Genomic DNA, 21775 nt, shown 5'->3' with positions numbered 1-21775 from the left:
GCTATTCACTGCAATGTCAATTAAAGCATTGTCCAACAAGCTTCATCAATCTCATCCAAGAGGATCGTCGAGATTAGGTTTGGTGGAACCAGAACGGCCTCTTTGGCGCCATTAAAGCAAAAGACTTGCCCGAGACACGTTGTTCTTCCACACCAACAAAGAGAAACAATGTACTCCCAAGTACCCCTCTTGGCGTGCAGTATCGCGTGGGATACAGACGAATCAAAGCTTATCCTGCCAAGGTCACGAGGGGTTGCAGGGGATCCAACACCTACGCCCGTCGGTCGGATCAGCAATAGCTTTCCTTGGACAACCCATTCTCTTTTCTTTTGTTTGAATCGTCATCTGCGAGTAACCGACGGAGATAATATTCATCATTCTTATAGAATGTTGTGCGACTTGGATAACCGTCTACGTTTGAAGGATACCACTCTGAGGAAGAGAGTTAAAAACGCCATCTTAGGCTTCACATCCATTGGACAACACCTCGGACGACAGAACACAATACGGCACAAGCTACAGTCTCAATGACAACGCAAACATCATCTGCCTGAATCAATCAATCTCCATCCATTACTGTGCCAGAATCATCCACAATCACTGTCCATTAGCGTCTGTCGTCAGCAGGCGATAACTTATCCGCCTCGACATCAACTTAACAATATCCACATGATGAGGTTAGCCGATGTACCAATCAGTCATTCAGCGACCAATCACACTTCACCTTTTATCCTCGCCGCGTCTCATTGTCACCACTTCTTCTCTTAATGAGAAGAATGCTTGTTTGAACTTGGCATGGATTGGGCTTGGCATACGACGATATTCAACCAATACTGTGTTGCTTTTGCTTCGCCTCGGCCAAGATAATTCTCTTCTTAATCACCTGCTACGACGAGCCAAGTTTGGTTTTGCTTGGCACTGATGGTGATGAATGTCACTACCTTTGCGGTTTTCTTTTTATGGAAACCTGCATCGTTGCATTGTGTTGCTCGTTATACTTGTTTTGTCCTCCAATGACCTCTTTGGGCCTTCATTCACCCTGGCACCCATTTATGGCCAAGACCATCTGGGGAAAGGCCTTGTTTTGGCGGCTCTTGCTCCAGAATTACGCTAAGATTTAAGCTTAACAATTGGGTTGCAAGCCTGGCCAGGGATCTTCTCTCAAAACCGCCTGAAACGACCCCAGCCCTCTTGATTTTTGGGCTAGGAAACATTACGGTGCTACTCTACAGTCTATAGAGGTTCCCGGTTCTGCTACGGGCTCTGACTTCATCGACTATGTTTGACCGTCATTGCGCGAATCAGGTATCTTGAACAACCAGGGCACTACACAGCCACGTAACCTTGCTACTGGTGGATACGGGTCTTTTTGATCTACAGCCAAGGAATCATTTCACTGTGTGAATGTCACAAGCAAGTGCCGCTCACTCGGCGCCGTCTTTTGGACTCCGGACCGGCCGTGCACCGGGATGCAAGCCACGACCACCGACGGCCGAGACGGAGAACGAACGGCTCAGACATTACAGCACAATAGTTACGTTCGATCGACTACTCCGTACGGGATCAACATTGGCCAATGGCACTTTTCGACAATGATATCCCTGGCCGCCTGGATAAAGTTGAACGGGGTAAGTCTGGGGAACAAGCTTAAACCAAGCTTTAATGAGGGTCCAGACATCGAACTTCCCCGGATATCAACTTCCAAAGACCCTGTACAGCTTCTGAAAACAACTCGCTCGCCGAAGCTGGCTCCTCGTATCTCCGGCTCTCAACGACAAGCTAGCCCTGCGTTTTGAACATCATGCCACTACGATGTGAAATGATGATAGACTCTCCCTCTTTCTCCGTACAGCGTCTCATTCACCGTCTTGGCTTTGTACAAAGGCTCCATTCATCATTAACGATGCGGGGTATGGGGTATTCGCATGGGCGTTAATACCATGGATGCAGCAAAATGTATACGAGAAAGGTAATATGGGTGTAAGATTTCGGGATATCTAGGGATCTATGATGACTTCTGTGTTGGGATGAGACGAGAAAACTTGCCAGACTAGGATATGCCGGATACTGGCTTGCACGGGAGGCACAACTTCGGACACAAGTGGTACGGATACAATGTAGGTCTTGTTGTGAAGGCAACACACGCCCGCAGGGACGGTTGTGTCTCTGAGAAAGGGAGTATCTGTCCGACACCCTCCTGGACAAACTCGTACTTCAAATTCACGGTCTATACAATCAGCCTTGACCTTGACGGCAAACACAATCTGGCTGAAACAGTTCTCTAGCATTGATTATCGACCCTACTCCGTACGGGCCCAGACATGTCCTTATCCGTAGACCAGGTCTAGTACTATCTCTCCTCGCCAAGACACAGAAACTCCCTTATCCGAGGAGATTAATAAACGGCTCCGGCCACTTCCCCCACACAAGCGGCTGGTCACCCAATCGTCCGCTCACCGGCGAAAGTAACTTGATCTTACGACGCTCCTCATCCACATCCGACACGTACAAGAAGCCCATAACACTTGCAGCACGGACCGTATCGGGCGACTCCTTCGGTGTTGCGTGCATAATGGCAAACGTCCAGTGCTGCATCGGCGTTGAGGGGTCTTCTCGGGTGACGCCCTGGTTGTGAGAATGTTCTAGCATAATGAGTCAGTAAACGGGTAGTAAATTCTTGGCAAGGGTTATGTACCGTCGGAGGTGTGATACACTATCACGCTGTCGAAATCGACTTGTTGGATCAGGGGGCTGAGAGTGCGCTTGGAGTCGCCGAAGAAATACTCCTTGATAGCTGCTTCTCTTACGTGCTGTAAGAACGCTTCGTCTCGAACGACGACACCGTCGGACTTGTCGATGGGAACAACGCTTATGGGTTCTCCAAGACTTGTTCGCTCGTTGCTGAATCGTTTAGATAGCTCAGAGGTGATGTTTGCTGAGCCAATCACAATGATAACATTAACTGGTTACGTTAGCTTATCTTCTTTCAGTTGTGGGAAGTAGGACGTACCGGAAAACTCATCGACGATGTGTGCGACGAGCTCATGCCCATCTTTGCTCTGCTCAGGAAGACCCATTCCGTCAATAATGACACCTGAGCTTTTGACATCCTCATCCTCGCTTAAGCGTGCACTTACGCTTCCAGCAAGTTTACTCATGAGTTCGCGGTAAAAGTCGGGATCTTCATCGGGTGACGCTCGTCCGTAGTAAAAGACCAGAGGGAGCTTCACGGGCACACTGCTTGGGCCGCTGGTAGGTGTACTGCCCCAGCCATCCACGGCCTCGATATCCATGACAGTGGCAAGAACACTCGCGCTCAGTGTTCCCGGCAAACTGAGCAGTCCTTCTCTGGGATTCGCGTTCACCACTAGAGGTTGGTAGCCTTGTCTTGTCGCATAACTCGTCAACGTCCTCGCGACCGTCGTCTTTCCCACATCCGCCGGTCCAACGATCAATACCCTCGGTCCCTCTCTCCCCTCCCTCGCCGCCTTTTGCCGCATATCATTAAGCTGTCCATGAAGATTTACATGCGCATTTGCCGGGTTATCAGTCGGATTCGCATATTCCGCCACCGAGTCAACATCGCATCGCCCATCGATCTCAAGCTCGCATCCATGCCACGTTAGAATCTTTGACTTGACGCCCGCAAATGTGTAAGCGTTCTTAGGACCTAGTTCAACGCCGTCTTTCTCTGCTGTGCCGGAGAGAAGCTTGACGATTACGGGGGAGGAGGCTTGGAAGCGCCATTCGCAGGCTGGTCGGAGGGTGATGACGCGGGTGGTCGAGGCGGTGGGCTGTGATCAAATGTTAGTGAGGGTAGCTTAGTGGTGTTGAGCGAGATTTACCTGTGTGGGAATCTGGCCCAGGCCTGGAATTGACATTGTCGCTACATCGACTTTGTACGGAAGAGAAATGTCGTCGCGATCAAAGGTGTCTGTGCGTGGGGCTCTTGGAAGCTTTCCAGAAGCTCGATGCAAGGATGAGATAAAGTTGGAGCATCAAATTACGTGACATAAATATCAGTACAGAAAAGTCGTGTCAAGTATAGATTAATTCTGTCGACTAATCCTTGAGAATGAGCTACATGCTACCATTCGAATCTACCCTGTAGCTTATCATTCCAACTTTTAGCCATTGGACCAACTTTCAATTCCCCTTCAATCTTCATCCTCAGCAAGACCCTTCCCCTTCTGTGCACTTCTGGTCGATGGAGCAGCGCGATCGTCGTCTTTGGGCTCCTTGTAGTGGCGCATCAACTCCTGAGGGAGAAAGACATAGAAAGATGGGACAACCATCTCGATAGATTTGATGAACCGCAGTCCTGCGTCCAACTCTAAGATAGTTGCAGTAGTCTTCAACCCCGGCATCATGTTTGCTAGAAGAGCATCGTCGAAAAAGAGAGTCACAGTATCCTCCTTGACAGGCCATTCCCCAGCCCATGGGTTTTCCCAGTCATCTTGAATGATACCCTGTTTGAAGACAGCTTTACCAACAGGGACATGGTTCGCTGCCTTGTCGCCAATGACGAGAGAGTTGAATCGCTTGACAATATCCTCGTCGGGGCGGAAGATCTGAACCAATTCAAGAGTGCAGGTGAACTGGCTGACGACGGTGGGTTCCTTGAGAGACAGCTTTTCAAAGAGTTCAGGCTCGTCCATGAGAGCGAAAGCCGCGAAGAAGACAGCTTTGGGGTCGAAACCCTTGGGTCGCTTGAAAGTCTGGAATGACCAAGACTCTTCGGTTGTTGCCTGGCAAAAGATCTCCGAGCAGGCGAGGTTGAAGTATCCAGGGAGACCAGCGTTGAGCTGTCGGATCATGGGCCACTCGACAGTGGCAGTCTTGCAAACCTCCAGAGCCTCCTTGACACTGTCCTCGTACTCAGGGCAGACATCGTGCTGGAGAACGTATCGAAGAAAGTTCTTAATCGTGTCGATACCCTCCTCCATTCTCTTGGGTTCAAAGGAGGTCAGATGAACGAGAGTGACAGAGAAGAAGCCCGCAACGACAGCGGCAAAATCGACAGTCCACTTCTCATCATCGCCATTGTAGAACTTCTCGCCACCTTGAGAGTTGGCCCAGATAATATCTGTGGCAGTCGCCTCTCGACGCTCGGCGGGAGTAAGTTCCTTCAGCTCTTGCCGGCTGAGACCGCCGAAGGTGTTGGGCATGGTATCGACGCCGCCGAGAAAGAGATACTCGTTGAAGTAGAGGCCGCGATCGCCCTGGAGACGACGTCGGGAGCGGAAACGCTGGATGCAAGATTGCATGCGCCTTTAAATGTTAGTACTGGCTCATTCTGGAGGAAACAACTGTCTTACTCAGCGAAAGGGAGGTCTTGAGAGTAGATCTCATTCTTCTCTTCTTTGGCCTCGACGGGGGTCATAGGCGGATCGGCGAAATACTCTTCGAAACCACTTCCACGGTTCTTTGGAAGCGCTGTAGGGCCACGGTTGAGGTTCTTGTTTTTCTTCTTCTTGCTTTTCTTAGCAATGCCTTGGAGGGACTCTGGCAGAGCGACAGGCTCCTCAGTCTGAGGCTTGGAGTCGTCGACCATGATGATTGTTGATGAAGGGGGGAAGAAGATTTGGAGATGAGGAATTCCGAGGGTTTATGTGGCCAGTGGCCCTATGATTCACAGGCTAGATGAACACAAGACGAATTCAGTCAGGTATGCGTAAATAAAGATGGGACGAGTCGATTCCTAGGAGCTGGCTGACAGTGTCAAATCTTTGGCTACCTTAGTAAAGGGGAACTTATGTTGGCATCAGGACCTGTAAGTGTCGTTTCTCTTTGAATCGAGATGGCTTAGAGACAGCAAAGGACACTTACTATAAAGAATGCACGAAAGAACAGAATGAAGACGTCGGTCTGAAAAAGGATCAATCTAGTCGCTAGTTGTTAGCCGCTGTTTGGATCAAACATGGGCGGATGTGTAAGAGGAACGGCAAGCTGCTTCAAAGCTGCGAGTTCCCTTGAAGCTCAGACTCTTGTTTCCAATGCACTCATACGAACTACATGTACTATGCCAAATATTTCCGAAAGAAGAAGATTCTGCAGATTTCAACTCGCAATCAATCAGTCGACCGAGGCTCCACGCTGTATTGGTATTCATGATGTAGGTCGACCAAGTCCTTGAATAGATCTGCTTATTGAGCCCTTCTCATAGTATGTGAGTTTTTGATTTATGAAATCATAATCTCAGGAAGCGGATTGTCAAAAGCCAATGTTGCTGCCGCTCTCCAGATGAAAGGATACAATTCTTGGAGACAAGCAAGTAACCAAGGTTACATATAAGTTCTAAAGGTCGAAGTTCGTAAAATAAGATATCCAGTTGAGTTGACACAGAGTCACTCCAGGATATTCGATCCAAACCAGCCTTTGTGCTTGAAGTCTCAGGCTTTCTTGAGGATATCTCTATTTGATGGGTGGCTTTATAAAATTTCAACCAAGATTTCATAAAAGTCGAGCACTGTCACGCAACATCTAACTCATGTCTTTGCGAGAGGATCTAGCTTAGTCTTTTACGCCTAGCTTTGACACATTGATTTGCTTGAACAGGTTAGTGCATTATATGCGAATACAATACCGAGCAGACTAACATAAAGCCCATCATATAATCCCAGGAAATCTCTCAAGATAAAATGCCTATCACAGCTGGGCTGAAAGCAAGGCTTTCACGATACCCTAGTGCGAGCAGCACCAACCAAAACCACGCCGGTACATACGGGCCGGCCCATCCCGGTCAAGAAAAGGGTGTAGACAACACGAGAGAGGGATTTAAAGAAAAGGCACAGCATCTTGATTTGATTCGTGGGGGTAGCTATTGGCTCTGGGGTCAGTTGATAGAGGTCACCGGGCGGTTTTTGGCTAAGCTGAACGGAAAGCTGATAGGCTGTGATAGTGAGACTATGTTGGATGTTTGGGGTTGTACAGCTTAGATGTTTGTGTAGTAACGTTTTTGGTGTTTCGACTGAAGTGTAAAGAGTCCGGTTCAGCTCGGACTGGATGGGGTTGAGATAGTAGCTCAACTCGAGTATGAGTCGAGGCGCTGAGGCTTCATCTACATGCATGGATGCAGGGGTGTTAGGCTAGAGAAATGTTTTCTCTTCCGTTCCGCGTTTGTCTCGGCCTCATGCTCGTTAATCCGATGCATCTACGAATCAATAGCATTGTAATAAAGAATGACGAATCTCGTGTCATTCTTAGCCAACCTCGTTTGAGTCAGATCGCAGTTTATAGCAAGATGGCCGCTGATGTCCAAACGCCAGCAAACAAACGCGCAGCACATGAACAAATTCGTGATCCAAAAGCCCTGTGTTCCTTGCATATCGTAAACCCCCCGGTTGGGTCTGCTGATAGCTATCTCTTGCGACGTGTAACCAGCAAAACGTTGGACAGTGAGACAAACCATGTCAGTTCTTGGAAATGACCGAAGATGCAAAATACAAAAGAGTATGCCCAGCGCCAATGGAACAGATCCCTGTTCTTGTTGGCTGTGGCTCAGCGAGGCAGAGCGCTTGACAGGGCTCACTTCTCACTGTTGTTTGGTCCTTGACTCGCTGGTATTGCCGCTGAGATGAGGGGCTTGTCGACGGATCGCCTTCGCTATTCGGGGCTCGTCTCGCTATCGCTTTGAGAAGAAATGTTTTGCGATTCACGGGCTGTACCTCCACTTGGTCTGGCTGTGTAATGCCTAGGACTTGGGTTATTCAATGAGGTTATCGTTGAGTTGCCTAGCCACTAGTTCCCCTCTGTAATTCACGGTCACTAGAAATACTGTATAAACAATCAAATGCCCATCAATCTCGTCCATCGCAATTCCCCCAAAACCTTGCTTGTCTCACTGGTTCTTGTCTGAGAAATATCATCGTTGGCCTCACATCATCCTCCAATTTCCCACTGGTCCGTTACATCCGCCACAAACGCTGACCAGGCTTGGGGCTACAAAATTACATACAAAATTGCCACTCGGATCTCTCCATTTATTTACTGCAACTCAAGCACCAAGCGCCCTTGTATCTGCGGACGAAACGGAACCGATCCCTCTGAACAAACTCGTCTCCTTGTGCCTTGACGTGTCGCACCTTGACCAAGACAGACAAGACTGGGGGTTGATCCTGTGCTGATCAGTTCTTTTTCTTCTCCTCTCCTTGAATTCTCGCTTTCTGCGCCCCTGAATTTCTTGGAATACCTCATCGTGCTTGACCTTGATTTCAAGAATCTCTTTCATTATTTATCACTATCCTATATCCTATCCTTAGTGGCCATTTTCTATATTTTTCTCTCTCAGAACTTGCCTCACTTGGCGCTCCACTCAAATCAAACCTACTTAAGCACTGGTCCTACACGCTTCGCCTTGCGCTGAGCTGACCCCTCCGAACTACTACGCTACTCTACCCTGCGAACTGAGCCACGCCCTCGAATCCATCGCTTTGCTCCAGCCTTCAGCTTCAAAGTCCAATTCCTTTCAACAACTGCGCATCTCTCCACAGGCTTCTTCACCGCCCTCACCCCTCGACATTTCTATAACTCCCCTTCGCCTGTCGCTTCCGGACGTCGATCGCTTCTTTTCTCCCAACATTGATTCCCTTTTTCATCTCTTTTTATCCAGCAAACACCTTTTACGGCTGTTACACCGAATACCGGCGCGAGCCCACCGCCACACTTACAATCCCAGAAACTATGATGGGATCAAAACAAATGCCTGATCGCAAAGAGCTTCGCGATTATAACTACGCTGTCGCCGGCCAGTAAGTCTCTTGATCCCTTTCGCATTGCATATGCGCTTCTCATGCAAGCCTTGTTCTCCCTGGAGAGCACTTCTGTTCCTCATATCTGTGTCACAATGCCACCCCGGCGCTTCGCTCTGCATCAGGCTAATTTCGATGACTTCAGTGCCGGCACGCTTTGTACCCCTGATGGCGAACTATTCATCAAGCCTTGCACACAGTCCGAGATCGATTTCTACCAGTCTGCTAATCGAAGACATCCCGAGTTCGCCGATATTATGCCATTGTTCATGGGATCCCTCCTGCTTACCGACCCTACTGAATCAACGATCGACGAGGCTGTTGCAGGTGTTATCTCCCATGCCGGAGATCTCAAGACGTCAAAAGAAGAAATTGTAGCTTCGGTTACCGAACAGGTTGCTCACGCTACAGCGACACAACAAGAAGAGGGTGGTGCTTGGGTGCCGGCCAAGGATAACAAGATCAAGACTGATAAGGCGGTTGTGCTGGACAATGCCACCTTTGGTTTCAAGAGCCCCAATATTCTCGATGTCAAGTTGGGCGTAAGGCTCTGGGCCGACGATGCCCCCCAACAAAAGAAGCAGCGCTTCGACAAGATCTCGGCTGAGACGACACACGGTAGCTTGGGATTCCGGATAGCGGGAATGCGGGTCTACCGCGGATCAGAGGATGCTTCGGAACTGGACGAGGAAAACTACAAGATCTACGATAAGGATTATGGTCGAACAACAGTGACTCAAGAAAACGTCGTTGACGAGTTCCGAAAATTCATCTTCAACAAAAGCGCTGGCATTGATGAAGATCTCGGCAAGGCTGTTTGTGCAGCATTTGTCCGAGATCTACAAAGGGTTGAAGAGATCCTCTCACGACATGAAAGCCGAATGTACTCGTCTTCGTTACTGTTCATCTTCGAGGGCGACGGCCAAGCTCTCCGAAGCGCCATTGAAGAGAACAACGCACTCATCGACGCAGAGGCGGGTATCGGCCAAGCAGCTCGAACTACCAAGAGGGTTGATAGCGGCATCGCTCTGGACGACGAAGACGAGCTAGACGAAGACTCCGACCTCGAGGCCTCCCTGCCACAAATATACTCGCTAAAACTCATTGACTTTGCCCACGCCGAGTGGACGCCCGGCCATGGACCTGACGAGAACGCCTTGACGGGTGTAAGGAGTCTTTTACGCATTTTCCAAGAGATGGCGTAAAATTTCACGGAACGAAAAAGTGCAAGACATTTGGCACTTTTTATGATCATGACAAAAACAAAACACGATTCGCTTTAAAATGGGGACGGATACAAAGAAAGCATTTTGCTTAGACGGAAATGGAGAGGAGTCGCGATACCCATGTGCTAAAGGATCGAAAGGGGATCAAACGTAGAAAAACAGCTGCGCTGCGCTGCGGCTTGGCGCATGGCGTCTATGATGATGACAATTTAACTTTTACTTCTGCTTTGCTCTCACATCGGGTGTTGCTTTTGTGCCTGACGTCTTGTTAGATGTCTGGCCATGGATTTGGCGTTGAAAGGTCTGGAGTCTCAGTTGTACAGTATTTAAGCATAAAGCATTAGGCCATTACAGGGGGTTGTATACACAAACAACTTTTACTCTATTCACTCCTAATTTTGACAATAATGGAGAAGCTACGCAGAAGTGTTCACGTACACAATGTTTACAGAAGGAGAATATTTCAACAAGTCTTGAACGCTCAAGCCTACGAGACTAAGTCTAATTAACTATAAACAAGCTGAAAAGCGCCCGGCATTGATGCCAAACCATCATACGAGAAACGCGTGAATCCAACCAAATCCGATGTTCAAAAACTCCTGATATAATTATTGTGAAGTGGAGTATACGCGGGCGCCCGTATGGAGCCGAGTTCCCCCTCGCAACACCCATGATTCAACAACCGATAATCCCATTGTTCCAAGACCCTCCAGCAAAAAGAACATCGTGAGAAGATGTAAAAAATGAAACTCATTGATGAGACTGGGACTCGAACCCAGGAGGATTGCTCCACCAGGAAATTGGTGTTAAGGTTAACCTTAACCTGGCGCCATAACCAACTCGGCCATCTCACCCAAGTCCTTTAGGACCCGCTTGTTGTTGTGGACGGCTGCGCAAAATTGCAACAAGTCGCTCGAATTTCGTAGAAACGGATATGAAGGCATCTCGGTGTCCTATTTCCGTGTCGCGTGAAAGGGAACATGTGATCGAGCGTTTAATCCTTGGACTGAATCTTGTGATCTCCAGCGACAACGTCGGCGTAGGAAGGTGGCACGCCCTGGCTATCAGAGCTGCCCTCGCCGTTATTTGCGACGCCATGCTGCTGAGGCGCAGGACGAGAAGAGCCACCAGCGTTCTGAGTGCCGTAGTTCATGCTGTTATTGTTGTTGCTGGCACCACCATGATGAGGTTGAGGCTGGGGCTTAGGCTGCTGGTTTTGAGGACCGTGGCTGTGCTGATGAGGGCCTGGCGGGCACTGAACGTAGACGTAGGTAACGCGGTTACCCTCACGATCCTGCGGCAAGGCCTCGTACTCGTAGGGCGGCTCAGGATATTTGGCTATGATGTACCATGCGTGGATAAGACCGGGGATATAGGCGAGACAGCAGAGGAGGATGTTGATGAGAGAATCGGCGCTGCAAAGACCACACTTTACCCAGACTAAATTGATGTTAGCGATGATGCGCGACAGGGAAAATGGTGGACTTACCGGGCAGTGGGGGGAAGAGAATGGCGAGGAAAGCGAGGAAGAAGTCGGCGGAACACATTGTTGTATAGTAGAGAGCGTCGAAACTCTTGAATGAAAGATATCAAAGACGGAGCAGTTGAGTCGAAGAATTGATGGCGTTTCTATGTTGTTTGGTGGGAGGAAGAAGAGAGAGCGTGTGACCCGATTGACGATGACGAAGGGTTCTTGAGAGGTTCTGCGCTACGCCATGCGAGACAGAGGCCGGGTCACCTGGAGGGTGGCGTCTCTGGGGGAGGGGCTTGCGTAAGAGGGACGATGCAGGGAGGAAAAGAGTGTGTGATTGGCTGTAATTGAGACGTCAGTCACTGGAACCCCGCCGACAGCCACAGAATCGGGTCATCACTGAGTCTAACATGCTGGAGGCAGCCAAAGTCGCCTCAACAAGACTTCCTAGAAATACAGCAGTGCAGATACTGGGGTGAGCATTTATATCTATTATTAGGCTGCAATACTTTGAATTGTGCCTCTGAGGAGATATTGAAACAAGAAGTGCAGCGTCTTCTTACAACATTCTGCTATATGGTTTCGCATACGTCATTCCACTTACACTCTTGACAAGACATGGATGGATTTCCAGGCAGAAACGCAAAACATCTGACGCAGATAACGAATCGCTTATGCAAAGTTAAACCGAAAGTTTATTCAAGTACCTGAGTCAGCAGCGTGGTACACCACCGATATCAGGATCTTGTTTCAACACGCTGCTTGTCGACGCGCACTGCTCCAAGACAACTGAGTGCCCTCATGGTGCAGCTTCCGCTCAACACTCTCACACAAAGTCAAACATTCATCGGGCGAATGGTTTAGTGGTATAATACTCCCTTAGCATAATTCAGCCTTCTGAAGAATCTGGGAGTGGTCCAGGGTTCGATTCCCTGTTCGTCCAGCTTAAGTGGTTAGAATCCACCATTATCCACACTTTTTTGGCTTTGGAGTTCCTTTTTTAACCATCCACTGAAAGGTGTTAGTCGACAGGCTGGTCGTCAAGATAACTAACTTTTCAATCGTAAAGTACCGCCATAGGCAGCAGACGAGCACAAACTTATTTTGCCCCCTTGTGTTTCTTCCTTTTGTGCTGAAGTTGCTTTCACATTTATCTTTTCCTAAGTTTATGTTGAAATTCCACTCCGACCTAAAGCAAGGCTGGCTGTTTCTCCTGAGTAAGGCAATATTTACCTCCAGAACCTTAGGCTGTTACCTTTACGGCAACAGAAACCTTCGATATGTGTTGGCAGAAACTTACATTGGGAATATATAAATACCCCCCTCATTCCCCTTCGTAAATGCGACGGACGACCAGACAACCTTGTCGCCCGAAAACGCCCTCGGGGAGTGGGCAAGACTCAAGACCTGTACTAAAAGTAAATAAAGCAATCAAAAGCTCCCCTAAGCTCATGCTTAGATTGCATAAGATTATCATAAATTTACCTAAGTAACTTCGTAATTTGATCGTGGTCTTGAGCTTTGTTAACTTCCTCCCCTAGCTTGCTGCAACTTCGTCTTCGTTGCTTGCTGACTCATCCATTTTTTTATTTTCCGGTACTTAGAATACATTACCACCGACTTCCATCTGAACCTTGCACGCAGCAGCGTCAACACAAGCTAAGATGGATGATTTGGAAAATCTCGAACTGCTGTCCCTTGTCTCGAAGGTTTCTTCGGAGTTGAAGAATCATATGAACATAGAGGACAAAACAGTTGCCGAATTCCTCATCGATAAGCGAACCAAATACAGCAACTTCGAGCCTTTTCGCGATGAACTGGCCAAAACCCTTCCCTCTTTCCCTCCTAGTCTCATCGAGAGTATCGACCGTCTAGTACTTGCTCTACACCCACAGTTCAAATCAAAGGCCAACCACGAAGAGCACCATTCGAGAACCCTACAAGAGAAGGAAAAGGTCTTCAGCGGGCTTGCGTTGCCGGACAAGGAGCCCGCGCGTGAGGATGGAGCGGATGCATTCGACGACACACTTGCGCTGTTAGAGGGTCTAGAAGGAAAGGCGAAAAAGGAAAAGTCTGCGAGAAAACGAAGTCGAAGCCCCCGGGAGGCTGATTATAAAGAGTCAAGGAGAAGGAGAAGAGACAGATCGCGCTCGGGAGAACGACGAAAACGAGATAAATACCGATCGAGGTCACGGTCGCAGGAACGAGGCGATGAAGATTGGCGTGATGGGTATCGCGATTCACGCAAAGATCGACGAGGCCGCCGACGACACGACGATGACCGATTTCGCAATGCTCCAGCTCCTGAAGTGGACGATTCGCCGCAGCTGCACAAGGTCTACGAGGGACATGTTACAGGACTCAAAGAATTTGGCGCCTTTATCAACTTGCACAACGTAAAAGGCAGAGTCGATGGCCTCGTTCACGTTTCCCGAATGTCTGCTGGACAGCGCGTCAACCACCCTTCAGATTTGGTGTCGCATGGACAAAAAGTCTGGGTCAAGGTAACAAGTCTTGATAAGGACCAAAATGGCCGCGATCGCGTGGGCTTGTCAATGAAGGATGTTGATCAGTCGACTGGGGAGGATCTAGAACCACAAGCTCGAATGACTACTGGTGCCAATATGGAAGCGTTAGGAGGAGGAGGTCTAAGAGACGGGTTCGCGGAACCCAGCGGCATGCCTCGAGATAACTTGGGACCTCCCCGACGACAAAAGAAGAGAATGACCTCTCCTGAAAGGTGGGAGATCAGACAGTTGATCGCATCGGGAGTGGCCAAGGCTTCAGATTACCCTGACCTGGAAGAAGACTACAACGCAACTCTCCGCGGAGATGGCGAGCTTGAGCTTGAGGAGGATGTCGATATTGAGGTTCGTGAGGAGGAACCGCCGTTCTTGGCCGGACAGACCAAGCAGTCCCTTGAATTATCACCTATTCGCGTTGTCAAGGCCCCAGAAGGCTCTATGAACCGAGCAGCTATGTCTGGTACTTCCTTGGCGAAGGAACGAAAAGAACTCAAGCAACAAGAAGCCGATGCAGCTGCGAAAGACGAACCCAAGGAAAACCTATCCTCTCAATGGCAAGATCCTATGGCTGATCCCGATAAGAGGAAGTTTGCTAGCGATTTGAGGAATGCCAGGAAGAACCAGCCTTCTGAAGACGTTCCCGAATGGAAGAAGGCAGTCATTCCAAAGGGACAATCCCTAGGCAAGCGCACGAGCTTGAGCATCAAGGAACAACGAGAGTCGCTTCCTGTATTTGCATTCCGAGACCAACTGATCAAGGCTGTTCACGAGAACCAGATCTTGATTGTAGTCGGAGAAACAGGATCAGGAAAGACAACTCAGTTAACGCAGTACCTTGCTGAAGCTGGTTTTGCTAATGATGGTATTATTGGCTGCACGCAACCTCGTCGTGTTGCTGCCATGTCTGTCGCTAAGCGAGTAGCGGAAGAAGTTGGCTGTAAGCTTGGTGAAGAGGTCGGATATACGATTCGATTTGAAGACTGTACTAGTCCTTCAACGAAGATCAAGTACATGACAGATGGTATGCTTCAGCGCGAGATTCTGGTCGATCCCGATATGTCGCGATACTCTTGTATCATGCTTGATGAAGCTCACGAACGTACCATCGCCACTGATGTGTTGTTTGCCTTGCTAAAGAAAGCTCTCAAGCGACGCCCCGATATGAAGGTGATTGTCACTTCAGCCACACTTGATGCAGACAAATTCTCTGCGTACTTTAACGAATGTCCCATTTTCACCATTCCCGGCCGAACGTTCCCTGTCGAAATCCTCTATTCGAAAGAACCCGAATCCGATTACTTGGATACTGCTCTTGTCACAGTCATGCAGATCCACATTACCGAACCCAAGGGCGATATTCTTCTCTTCTTAACAGGCCAAGAAGAAATTGACACGGCGTGCGAGGTTCTATACGAGAGAATGAAAGCCTTGGGGCCTAATGTGCCAGACCTCATCATTCTGCCTGTCTACGCTTCACTTCCGACGGAAATGCAAAGTCGAATTTTCGACCCTGCACCCCCTGGCAGCCGTAAGGTTGTCATCGCCACAAATATTGCAGAGACTTCCATTACCATCGACGAGATTTACTACGTCGTTGACCCTGGTTTCGTTAAGCAGAACGCTTATGATCCTAAGTTGGGTATGGATTCTCTGGTTGTCACACCAATTTCTCAGGCCCAAGCGAACCAAAGAGCAGGACGAGCCGGACGAACTGGACCCGGAAAGTGTTTCCGTCTATATACCGAGGCAGCCTACCAGTCTGAAATGTTGCCCACTACTATTCCCGAAATCCAACGACAGAACTTATCCACCACAATTCTCATGCTTAAGGCAATGGGCATCAATGACTTGCTTCACTTTGACTTCATGGACCCGCCCCCGATCAACACCATGCTTACAGCGTTGGAGGAGCTTTACGCCCTCGGTGCTCTCGACGACGAAGGTCTACTTACTCGATTGGGGCGAAAGATGGCTGATTTCCCTATGGAACCTTCCCTTGCCAAGGTGCTTATCGCTGCTGTTGATCTAGAATGTGCCGACGAAGTCCTGAGCATCGTGTCCATGCTTAACATTCCTACTGTCTTTTACCGCCCTAAAGAGAAGCAGTCCCAAGCAGATCAGAAGAAGGCAAAGTTCCACGATCCCCACGGCGACCACCTGACGTTCCTCAACGTTTACAACTCGTGGAAGCAGAGCGGCTACTCCGCACCTTGGTGTTTCGAGAACTTCATCCAAGCGCGTTCCATGCGTCGCGCAAAGGACGTCCGAGACCAAATCGTCAAGATCATGGACCGTTACAAGCACTCCATCAGATCCTGCGGCCGCGACACCGAAAAAGTCCGCCGGGCGCTCTGCGCAGGATTCTTCCGCAACGCAGCTCGCAAAGATCCCCAGGAAGGTTATAAGACCCTTATCGAGGGCACCCCCGTGTATCTGCACCCAAGCTCCGCGCTGTTCGGCAAGCAGGCCGAGTGGGTCATCTACCACGAGCTCATCCTCACGAGCAAGGAGTACATGCACTGCACGACGAGCATTGAGCCCAAGTGGCTCGTCGAAGCGGCGCCGACCTTCTTCAAGGTTGCGCCGACGGATAAGCTGAGCAAGAGGAAGAAGGCGGAGAGGATTCAGCCGCTGTATAATAAATTTGCTACGGAGGATGATTGGAGGTTGAGTGCCCAAAGGAAGGGCGGAAGAGGAGGTGGCGGTGGTGGAACTTGGGGTTAATGCCATTTATATACAAATACTAGAATGGGCGTTGGAGGGCATATTACGGATTTAAGCAGCAGACTTGAGACTTGAATCCTATGTGAATTTCGTTACAGAGGATAATCGGAGGTTGAGTGCTCAGAGAAAGGGCGGACGAAGAGGTGATATTACAAGTATTAGAAGCGTCAAATCATCCATACCACTACAAGATAAAGACTGGTCTAAAGTTAGGATTTCAACCCTAAGTGACGGAAAACTTGGATGAGTTTATGACAGTTTAGGAGAATTTAGAATAACTTCCTAAGCTCTTTGAATACCTTACCTGAGTTATTCTCACTCCATTATCAAACCACCGACATCCAAACCCTTGTGAAGTCAACATAATCAGCCTCTATCTCACACTCGACCCGCCAAGACCAGGGACCAACAACAGAAACAATAGCGGCTGTTCTCCCTCGGTCCCGTGAACTCAAACGCCATAGATCAACAGCCGTCGTCGGAGATTTAAAGGGCTAATAGATCGGAAGTGCCGATTACCCCTTTATTGTGGTTGTCTTGGCGGACCGTTGGTGGAATTGCTCCGGATAAGTTGAACTTTGACTATGAGAGGCTGCTTTGGTGAGTGTAACATGGGCTTGAGTGCGTTGTTTGAGGTGAATATTATCACAGAATCCCTCTGTTGTCAGTTAAGTTGATGTCTAGGGATACGACGAGTCAAGGGATGAGGGGCCAATTCTTGGTATACCGAAACAATTCGTTGTTGTAATTATAGTCATAACTCATTCTCTAGGCCGTTAAGAGTACATACAGGTATAGATAATCTTCAAACATCCCCTAATACAATACAAAAAGCAAATCTTCATCCAACGCCCGTATATTATACCTTCGTTTCTTCTTTCCATTCATGTCGTATCTAGATTGGCGATACAATCATTGCCACATACTTGACATATCCTTCAGTATCTTTGAGAGGTGTCCAGTGGCTCATCATCTTAGCTGGCTTCTTGGGCGATGTTTCACCGCTATCACCACTCAACGTTCTGGTCATATTGGCCCGGCGAGGGATGTGGTTTGTGAGTGCAAGGTCTAGCGAAACAGACTTTCCATCGCGGACAACAAGGTCTCGAACTGTCGACTTGAATGCCTTCGTAACCGATGGCAAAGTAGATTGTTCAGTAAAAATGTCAAAGATGTCTTTGCCAATGATAGCTTCAGCCGACATGCCCAGATCGAGAGCATCGAGCATCTCTTTGGAGTAGAAGGACACACACAACTTGGGTGGATACTTCATCTCCTGGTCGAGAGGCATTGCGCCTAAAGATGCTGGGTATGAGGGAACGTGCTCAAGAATCATGTATCGGGCGTATGTTGTCATAAGCATTTCAGGCTGGTTAGAGAATCTCCTGATAACGCTTCGTGTGCTGTAGGTCTTGTCAAGTATCGTGGGTCCAGCTGATGACCGGGGTCTGTCAGAGCTGCGGCGTGGGCTCAGTGGTGGCGACAGAGGAGGAGGCGGCGGCTTTTTGAACGCTTTGAAGAATCCTGCCATCTTTGTTGCCTTGTATTGGTTGTTCTTGACACTAAGAGTTTCCTCAGCTTCAGGCTCGCCCTGAGATCCGTCGCTGGCCCAGCGAGAGTTGCTCCGTTCGGGTGCCTTATCTTCCTCTGCAGCACCGTACGACAAAACCTTCAGAACATCATGAGTGTCGTGCAGTGAGGACGATACGTCGATTTGGGCGCCCATAAAGAACTTTGTTTTACCGGTGGTGTCGAGAAGGGGGCACAGGAAGAGAAGATTCCAGAACGGCGTTCCGTCTTTTCGGAAGTTGAGGAGCAGTTCCGTACACTCTTCGTTGCGCCAGATTGCGGAGCGCATCTTGGCGATTCCGTCTCGATCAGTCTGTGGCCCCTGAAGGAAGCGGCAATTGTGTGCCAAAACCTCACTTCGTGAATATCCTGTCAATTCCTCAAACTCATCGGAAGCAAAGATGATGGGATTTCCAGATCGTGAGGGATCGCTTAAACAAAATGATCCCTTAAGGCCGGGGTAAGGGTTTGGTGGTGAGTCACCTTCTGCATCGAGGGAGAGAGCCAGACTGGTACACTGCGATAGCTGTTGTTTGACAAAATCGGGAAAGATTTCTCTGACGATGCGCTGTTCGATATAGGTTTTGGATTCCAGAAACATGTTTTCCAGGCTGGGAATAAGTGATGTTGTGAGATGCTTGATGTTCGTGTTGAGAGCCCTGGACATAGGGGAGGGCAGGTTAATTGGTGATGTTGCGGTAATGGATGTATATGAGGTTGATATTGTCGAGAGTTGAATGACAACCTGCTCCAGGGATTGGATATAGTCGCGAATCTGTTCATATGATTAGAGTCTGAGGTAATATCGTGCCTTCTCATCTTACCTTCATGAGGTAGTCAACATTCTGACCAACTCCTCGACTGGCGGCGAATCGCCATAATTGACCACTAGCAGCATGATCGGCCATGACCATATCAAACATCTCTCGTCCAACTAGATCAGGAATCGGTAACTCGCCGGAACCGTCCGACTCAGTGAAAGCAATACTGGATCTTTGACTTCTCGACGATGTCACAGAGTCAATGCTCCTCAATCTCTCACCTGACCACTGCCCCAGCCCATTGCTATACATGCCGGCGCGCGGTGTGCCATCAGGGTGGTAGTCGGTATATTGCCTCAGGATGTCCTCATTGGTGTGAAGTGAAAGGCCTGAATTGCTGCGCAGGCGGTATGATGAGAATTTAGCGCTCTTGGGGCGTGTTGATCTGCTACTTTTGGGTGGTGATTGAAGACCCCGCAGAGATGAGGTGACAGAATCGGAGTTGTTGTTGGAGAGTGTCGATGTTGTGGAACGACGACGCTCAAAATCGGGAAGAGATGGAATAGGAGGAGGTTCGAATGATCGAAGAGCGTTGATTGTAGGCATCTTGTCCTAATTATTATGCCCCTCCACAAAAAGGAGACGGACAAGTCGGGTTGTTGCTTTATGTCTCGGGAGTGGTAGAATGTAATGCAATTGTGCGACACAAGCGCAATGGGTTATTATAACAGTTGCCGATTGATGTTTATAGCGCGCCAGAAAGAAAGAAGAGGATTAGAATATGGATATTTGTACTCTCATTTAGTGAGAGGAAAAAAGAAAGAGTTGTTATTGTTGAGAGCGACAGTGTAAACCTTAGAAGATCATGTGTTGGTGGGAGGTTGTAAGTTATCAGATTGGATGGAAGACGAGAGAAGAAAGTAAAGAAGGAAAGAATGGGACCCGAGCGGAAAGAGCAATAAGAAAGGCAAGAGCAGCCCAGGTAAAGCAATGACAGGATAGCACCCTCGTTCAATCGCGAGTCGCGGAGCAGGAGCAGCCCACGATCGCTTAATACTACGGTACCAGGCCCAGCTCCTTCCTCAGGTCGTAAGAGAACGACCCAAGACTGACTCGCTCTCAGGTCGCTATGCAATTCAGTGGATCAATCACAGGCTACTAAGGTAAGCTTGCGGGGGCGGGCCAAGTCAGGTTCATGCAACCTTGGCCGAAAGCCACTAAAGAACCCAGTGGCTTCTGCAATGCTGGGTCCCCTTTTTAGCGCTGCAGAAATGCAGATAGCACATGTTTTCCGGAAGACATGCCCGCCCAGTAGAAAAAATACTGCGGAAGGTTTCGCACCAAAACTCGCTGAGTAGGTTCCGGTGTTTTATTATCCCCCTGATCAGTAGACCGACGAGCTGAAGACTTGCATTGAGTTTTGAGTTTGCAGGGGTTCAACGTGCATTGATGATAAATCCATTTATCATAAGACTCTCCTCACAGACTGACTCTGTCTCTTGCCTCTCGGGCCCTGTTGACTGAGAGACAAACTATCGAAGCTAACAACTGAACCACCAGCGGATCGGTCCAGAGCTTGCGGTGGCTAACAAGAGGCGTCGATCCGTTGCGGGCTGGTCGCCCAAAAGAGGAGCCCTTCAAAGAGAAAGAGAGAAAAAAGCCCAACCTAGCGATCTACGATCCGACAACACGGACCCATTCGTTGTCATGTCATTGTACTCTGAGTTGAGTCAAGAGCCAACGTTCTTTTCCTTCTGGCTCTTTTTTCCGATTAAAGGAAATGGTTCCGTTCAAACTCTGTTCCTTTGAGGCGTTGAAAGGTTACGTGGTCTCGGGAAATGATAACGACGAAGGTTGAGGTCGATTTTATGCAGATAGATGCAAACACTTTTGGAGAAGTTAATCAAGGAGGATCGACAAGGATAGGCCGCTCTGCCACTAAAGAAAAAAGACCACATGCGAGTGTGTGGTGGAGTTGCAATTGACAATTCATCTGAAACATCGAGGTTGCATCAGAGACCCTTGTTCTTAATCAATTCAATTAAAACAAATTAAACAGTGACACTCTCATTAATTACCTAGCTTTGCATGATTATATATCATCAAATCGAACTACCATTTTCAACATTCCCCATCGTCCAAGATAAACTTAAAGAACAGAAATTACGTGACCATTGGCCAAAAGGTTCAAGCCACACACATGATCGACAGGCCAAGGTGCATCCCTGCGTCAATCATCTCAACATGGTAATGACGATGAAAAGAGACGAGGTATGCCATTCTCATCACCATCTTTATCTTTATCTCATCGCCATTCCAAATTCCTCAGAAATGTAAATGCAGTCACCAAAAATAATACGCCGAACCGCGTCGGCCCGTTGAACAGATTGGGTTGAATACGATGGAATGAATACGATGGAATTAGTGCCACACCGTCATGTCTCGCCCTGTTGGTCCTCCATGATTGATCCCTGTAGAGCGTCGAGCGTCAAACCCGGCAATTTGGTCTTGTTCTGTGCAAGGCTGTGTTTTTTGCTTTTTTCCCTCCAATCTTTTTTGACATCTGCACGTAGGACCCGGGGATGCTTGTCTTTACGATTTGAACTAATTTCTTTTTATTGCTCACGCGACAGGCGAACGTCATCTAGCATCTACAGTGGCACCTCGGATAATCTACCCCATTATCCAGGCGTATTTAGTTGCATTCGCCAATCGAATATAGGACCCCATCCCCTGATTATTGCTTGCT

General features: G+C 48.7%; 6 protein-coding genes and 2 non-coding genes across 8 annotated transcripts; 3 read left to right on the top strand and 5 right to left on the bottom strand.

Moving 5' to 3' along the window:
- Nucleotides 1-1896: 1896 nt before the first annotated feature.
- Nucleotides 1897-3881, bottom strand: BKA55DRAFT_705087 (Pre-mRNA cleavage complex II protein Clp1-domain-containing protein; the record flags this gene model as incomplete). Its single annotated transcript, XM_046200654.1, has 4 exons — nucleotides 1897-2642; nucleotides 2696-2962; nucleotides 3011-3794; nucleotides 3846-3881. 4 exons carry the CDS (start codon nucleotides 3879-3881, stop codon nucleotides 2383-2385), a joined length of 1347 nt encoding a protein of 448 aa, XP_046047068.1. The 3' UTR covers nucleotides 1897-2382.
- A 276-nt stretch (nucleotides 3882-4157) lies between these two features.
- On the bottom strand, nucleotides 4158-5554 carry BKA55DRAFT_595979 (Argonaute complex, subunit Arb1; the record flags this gene model as incomplete). Its single annotated transcript, XM_046195881.1, has 2 exons — nucleotides 4158-5271; nucleotides 5319-5554. 2 exons carry the CDS (start codon nucleotides 5552-5554, stop codon nucleotides 4158-4160), a joined length of 1350 nt encoding a protein of 449 aa, XP_046047067.1.
- A 3146-nt stretch (nucleotides 5555-8700) lies between these two features.
- Nucleotides 8701-9955, top strand: BKA55DRAFT_595978 (inositol polyphosphate kinase-domain-containing protein; the record flags this gene model as incomplete). The annotated part of the gene is made up of 2 exons (XM_046195880.1): nucleotides 8701-8750; nucleotides 8896-9955. 2 exons carry the CDS (start codon nucleotides 8701-8703, stop codon nucleotides 9953-9955), a joined length of 1110 nt encoding a protein of 369 aa, XP_046047066.1.
- Nucleotides 9956-10730: 775 nt separating this feature from the next.
- BKA55DRAFT_t204 lies at nucleotides 10731-10830 on the bottom strand. Its single transcript has one exon. It is a non-coding gene; the product is annotated as a tRNA-Leu (tRNA).
- Nucleotides 10831-10970: 140 nt separating this feature from the next.
- BKA55DRAFT_541824 (uncharacterized protein) lies at nucleotides 10971-11523 on the bottom strand (the record flags this gene model as incomplete). The annotated part of the gene is made up of 2 exons (XM_046190423.1): nucleotides 10971-11416; nucleotides 11466-11523. 2 exons carry the CDS (start codon nucleotides 11521-11523, stop codon nucleotides 10971-10973), a joined length of 504 nt encoding a protein of 167 aa, XP_046047065.1.
- A 773-nt stretch (nucleotides 11524-12296) lies between these two features.
- On the top strand, nucleotides 12297-12390 carry BKA55DRAFT_t209. Its single transcript has one exon. It is a non-coding gene; the product is annotated as a tRNA-Ala (tRNA).
- Nucleotides 12391-13088: 698 nt separating this feature from the next.
- BKA55DRAFT_575109 (P-loop containing nucleoside triphosphate hydrolase protein) lies at nucleotides 13089-17005 on the top strand. Its single transcript, XM_046193358.1, has one exon. It carries the CDS (start codon nucleotides 13112-13114, stop codon nucleotides 16694-16696), a length of 3585 nt encoding a protein of 1194 aa, XP_046047064.1. The 5' UTR covers nucleotides 13089-13111; the 3' UTR covers nucleotides 16697-17005.
- A 586-nt stretch (nucleotides 17006-17591) lies between these two features.
- Nucleotides 17592-19632, bottom strand: BKA55DRAFT_692736 (uncharacterized protein; the record flags this gene model as incomplete). Its single annotated transcript, XM_046199821.1, has 2 exons — nucleotides 17592-19040; nucleotides 19090-19632. The coding sequence occupies 2 exons, from the start codon at nucleotides 19630-19632 to the stop codon at nucleotides 17592-17594; spliced, it is 1992 nt and encodes a 663-aa protein (XP_046047063.1).
- Nucleotides 19633-21775: the final 2143 nt, after the last annotated feature.

The sequence above is a fragment of the Fusarium redolens genome, assembly GCF_020744475.1.
Source record: "Fusarium redolens strain MPI-CAGE-AT-0023 chromosome Unknown BKA55scaffold_12, whole genome shotgun sequence".
NCBI lineage: Eukaryota > Fungi > Ascomycota > Sordariomycetes > Hypocreales > Nectriaceae > Fusarium > Fusarium redolens.
The sequence above is the reverse complement of the archived record's forward strand: the minus strand, read 5'-3'. Positions and strand labels throughout refer to the sequence as shown.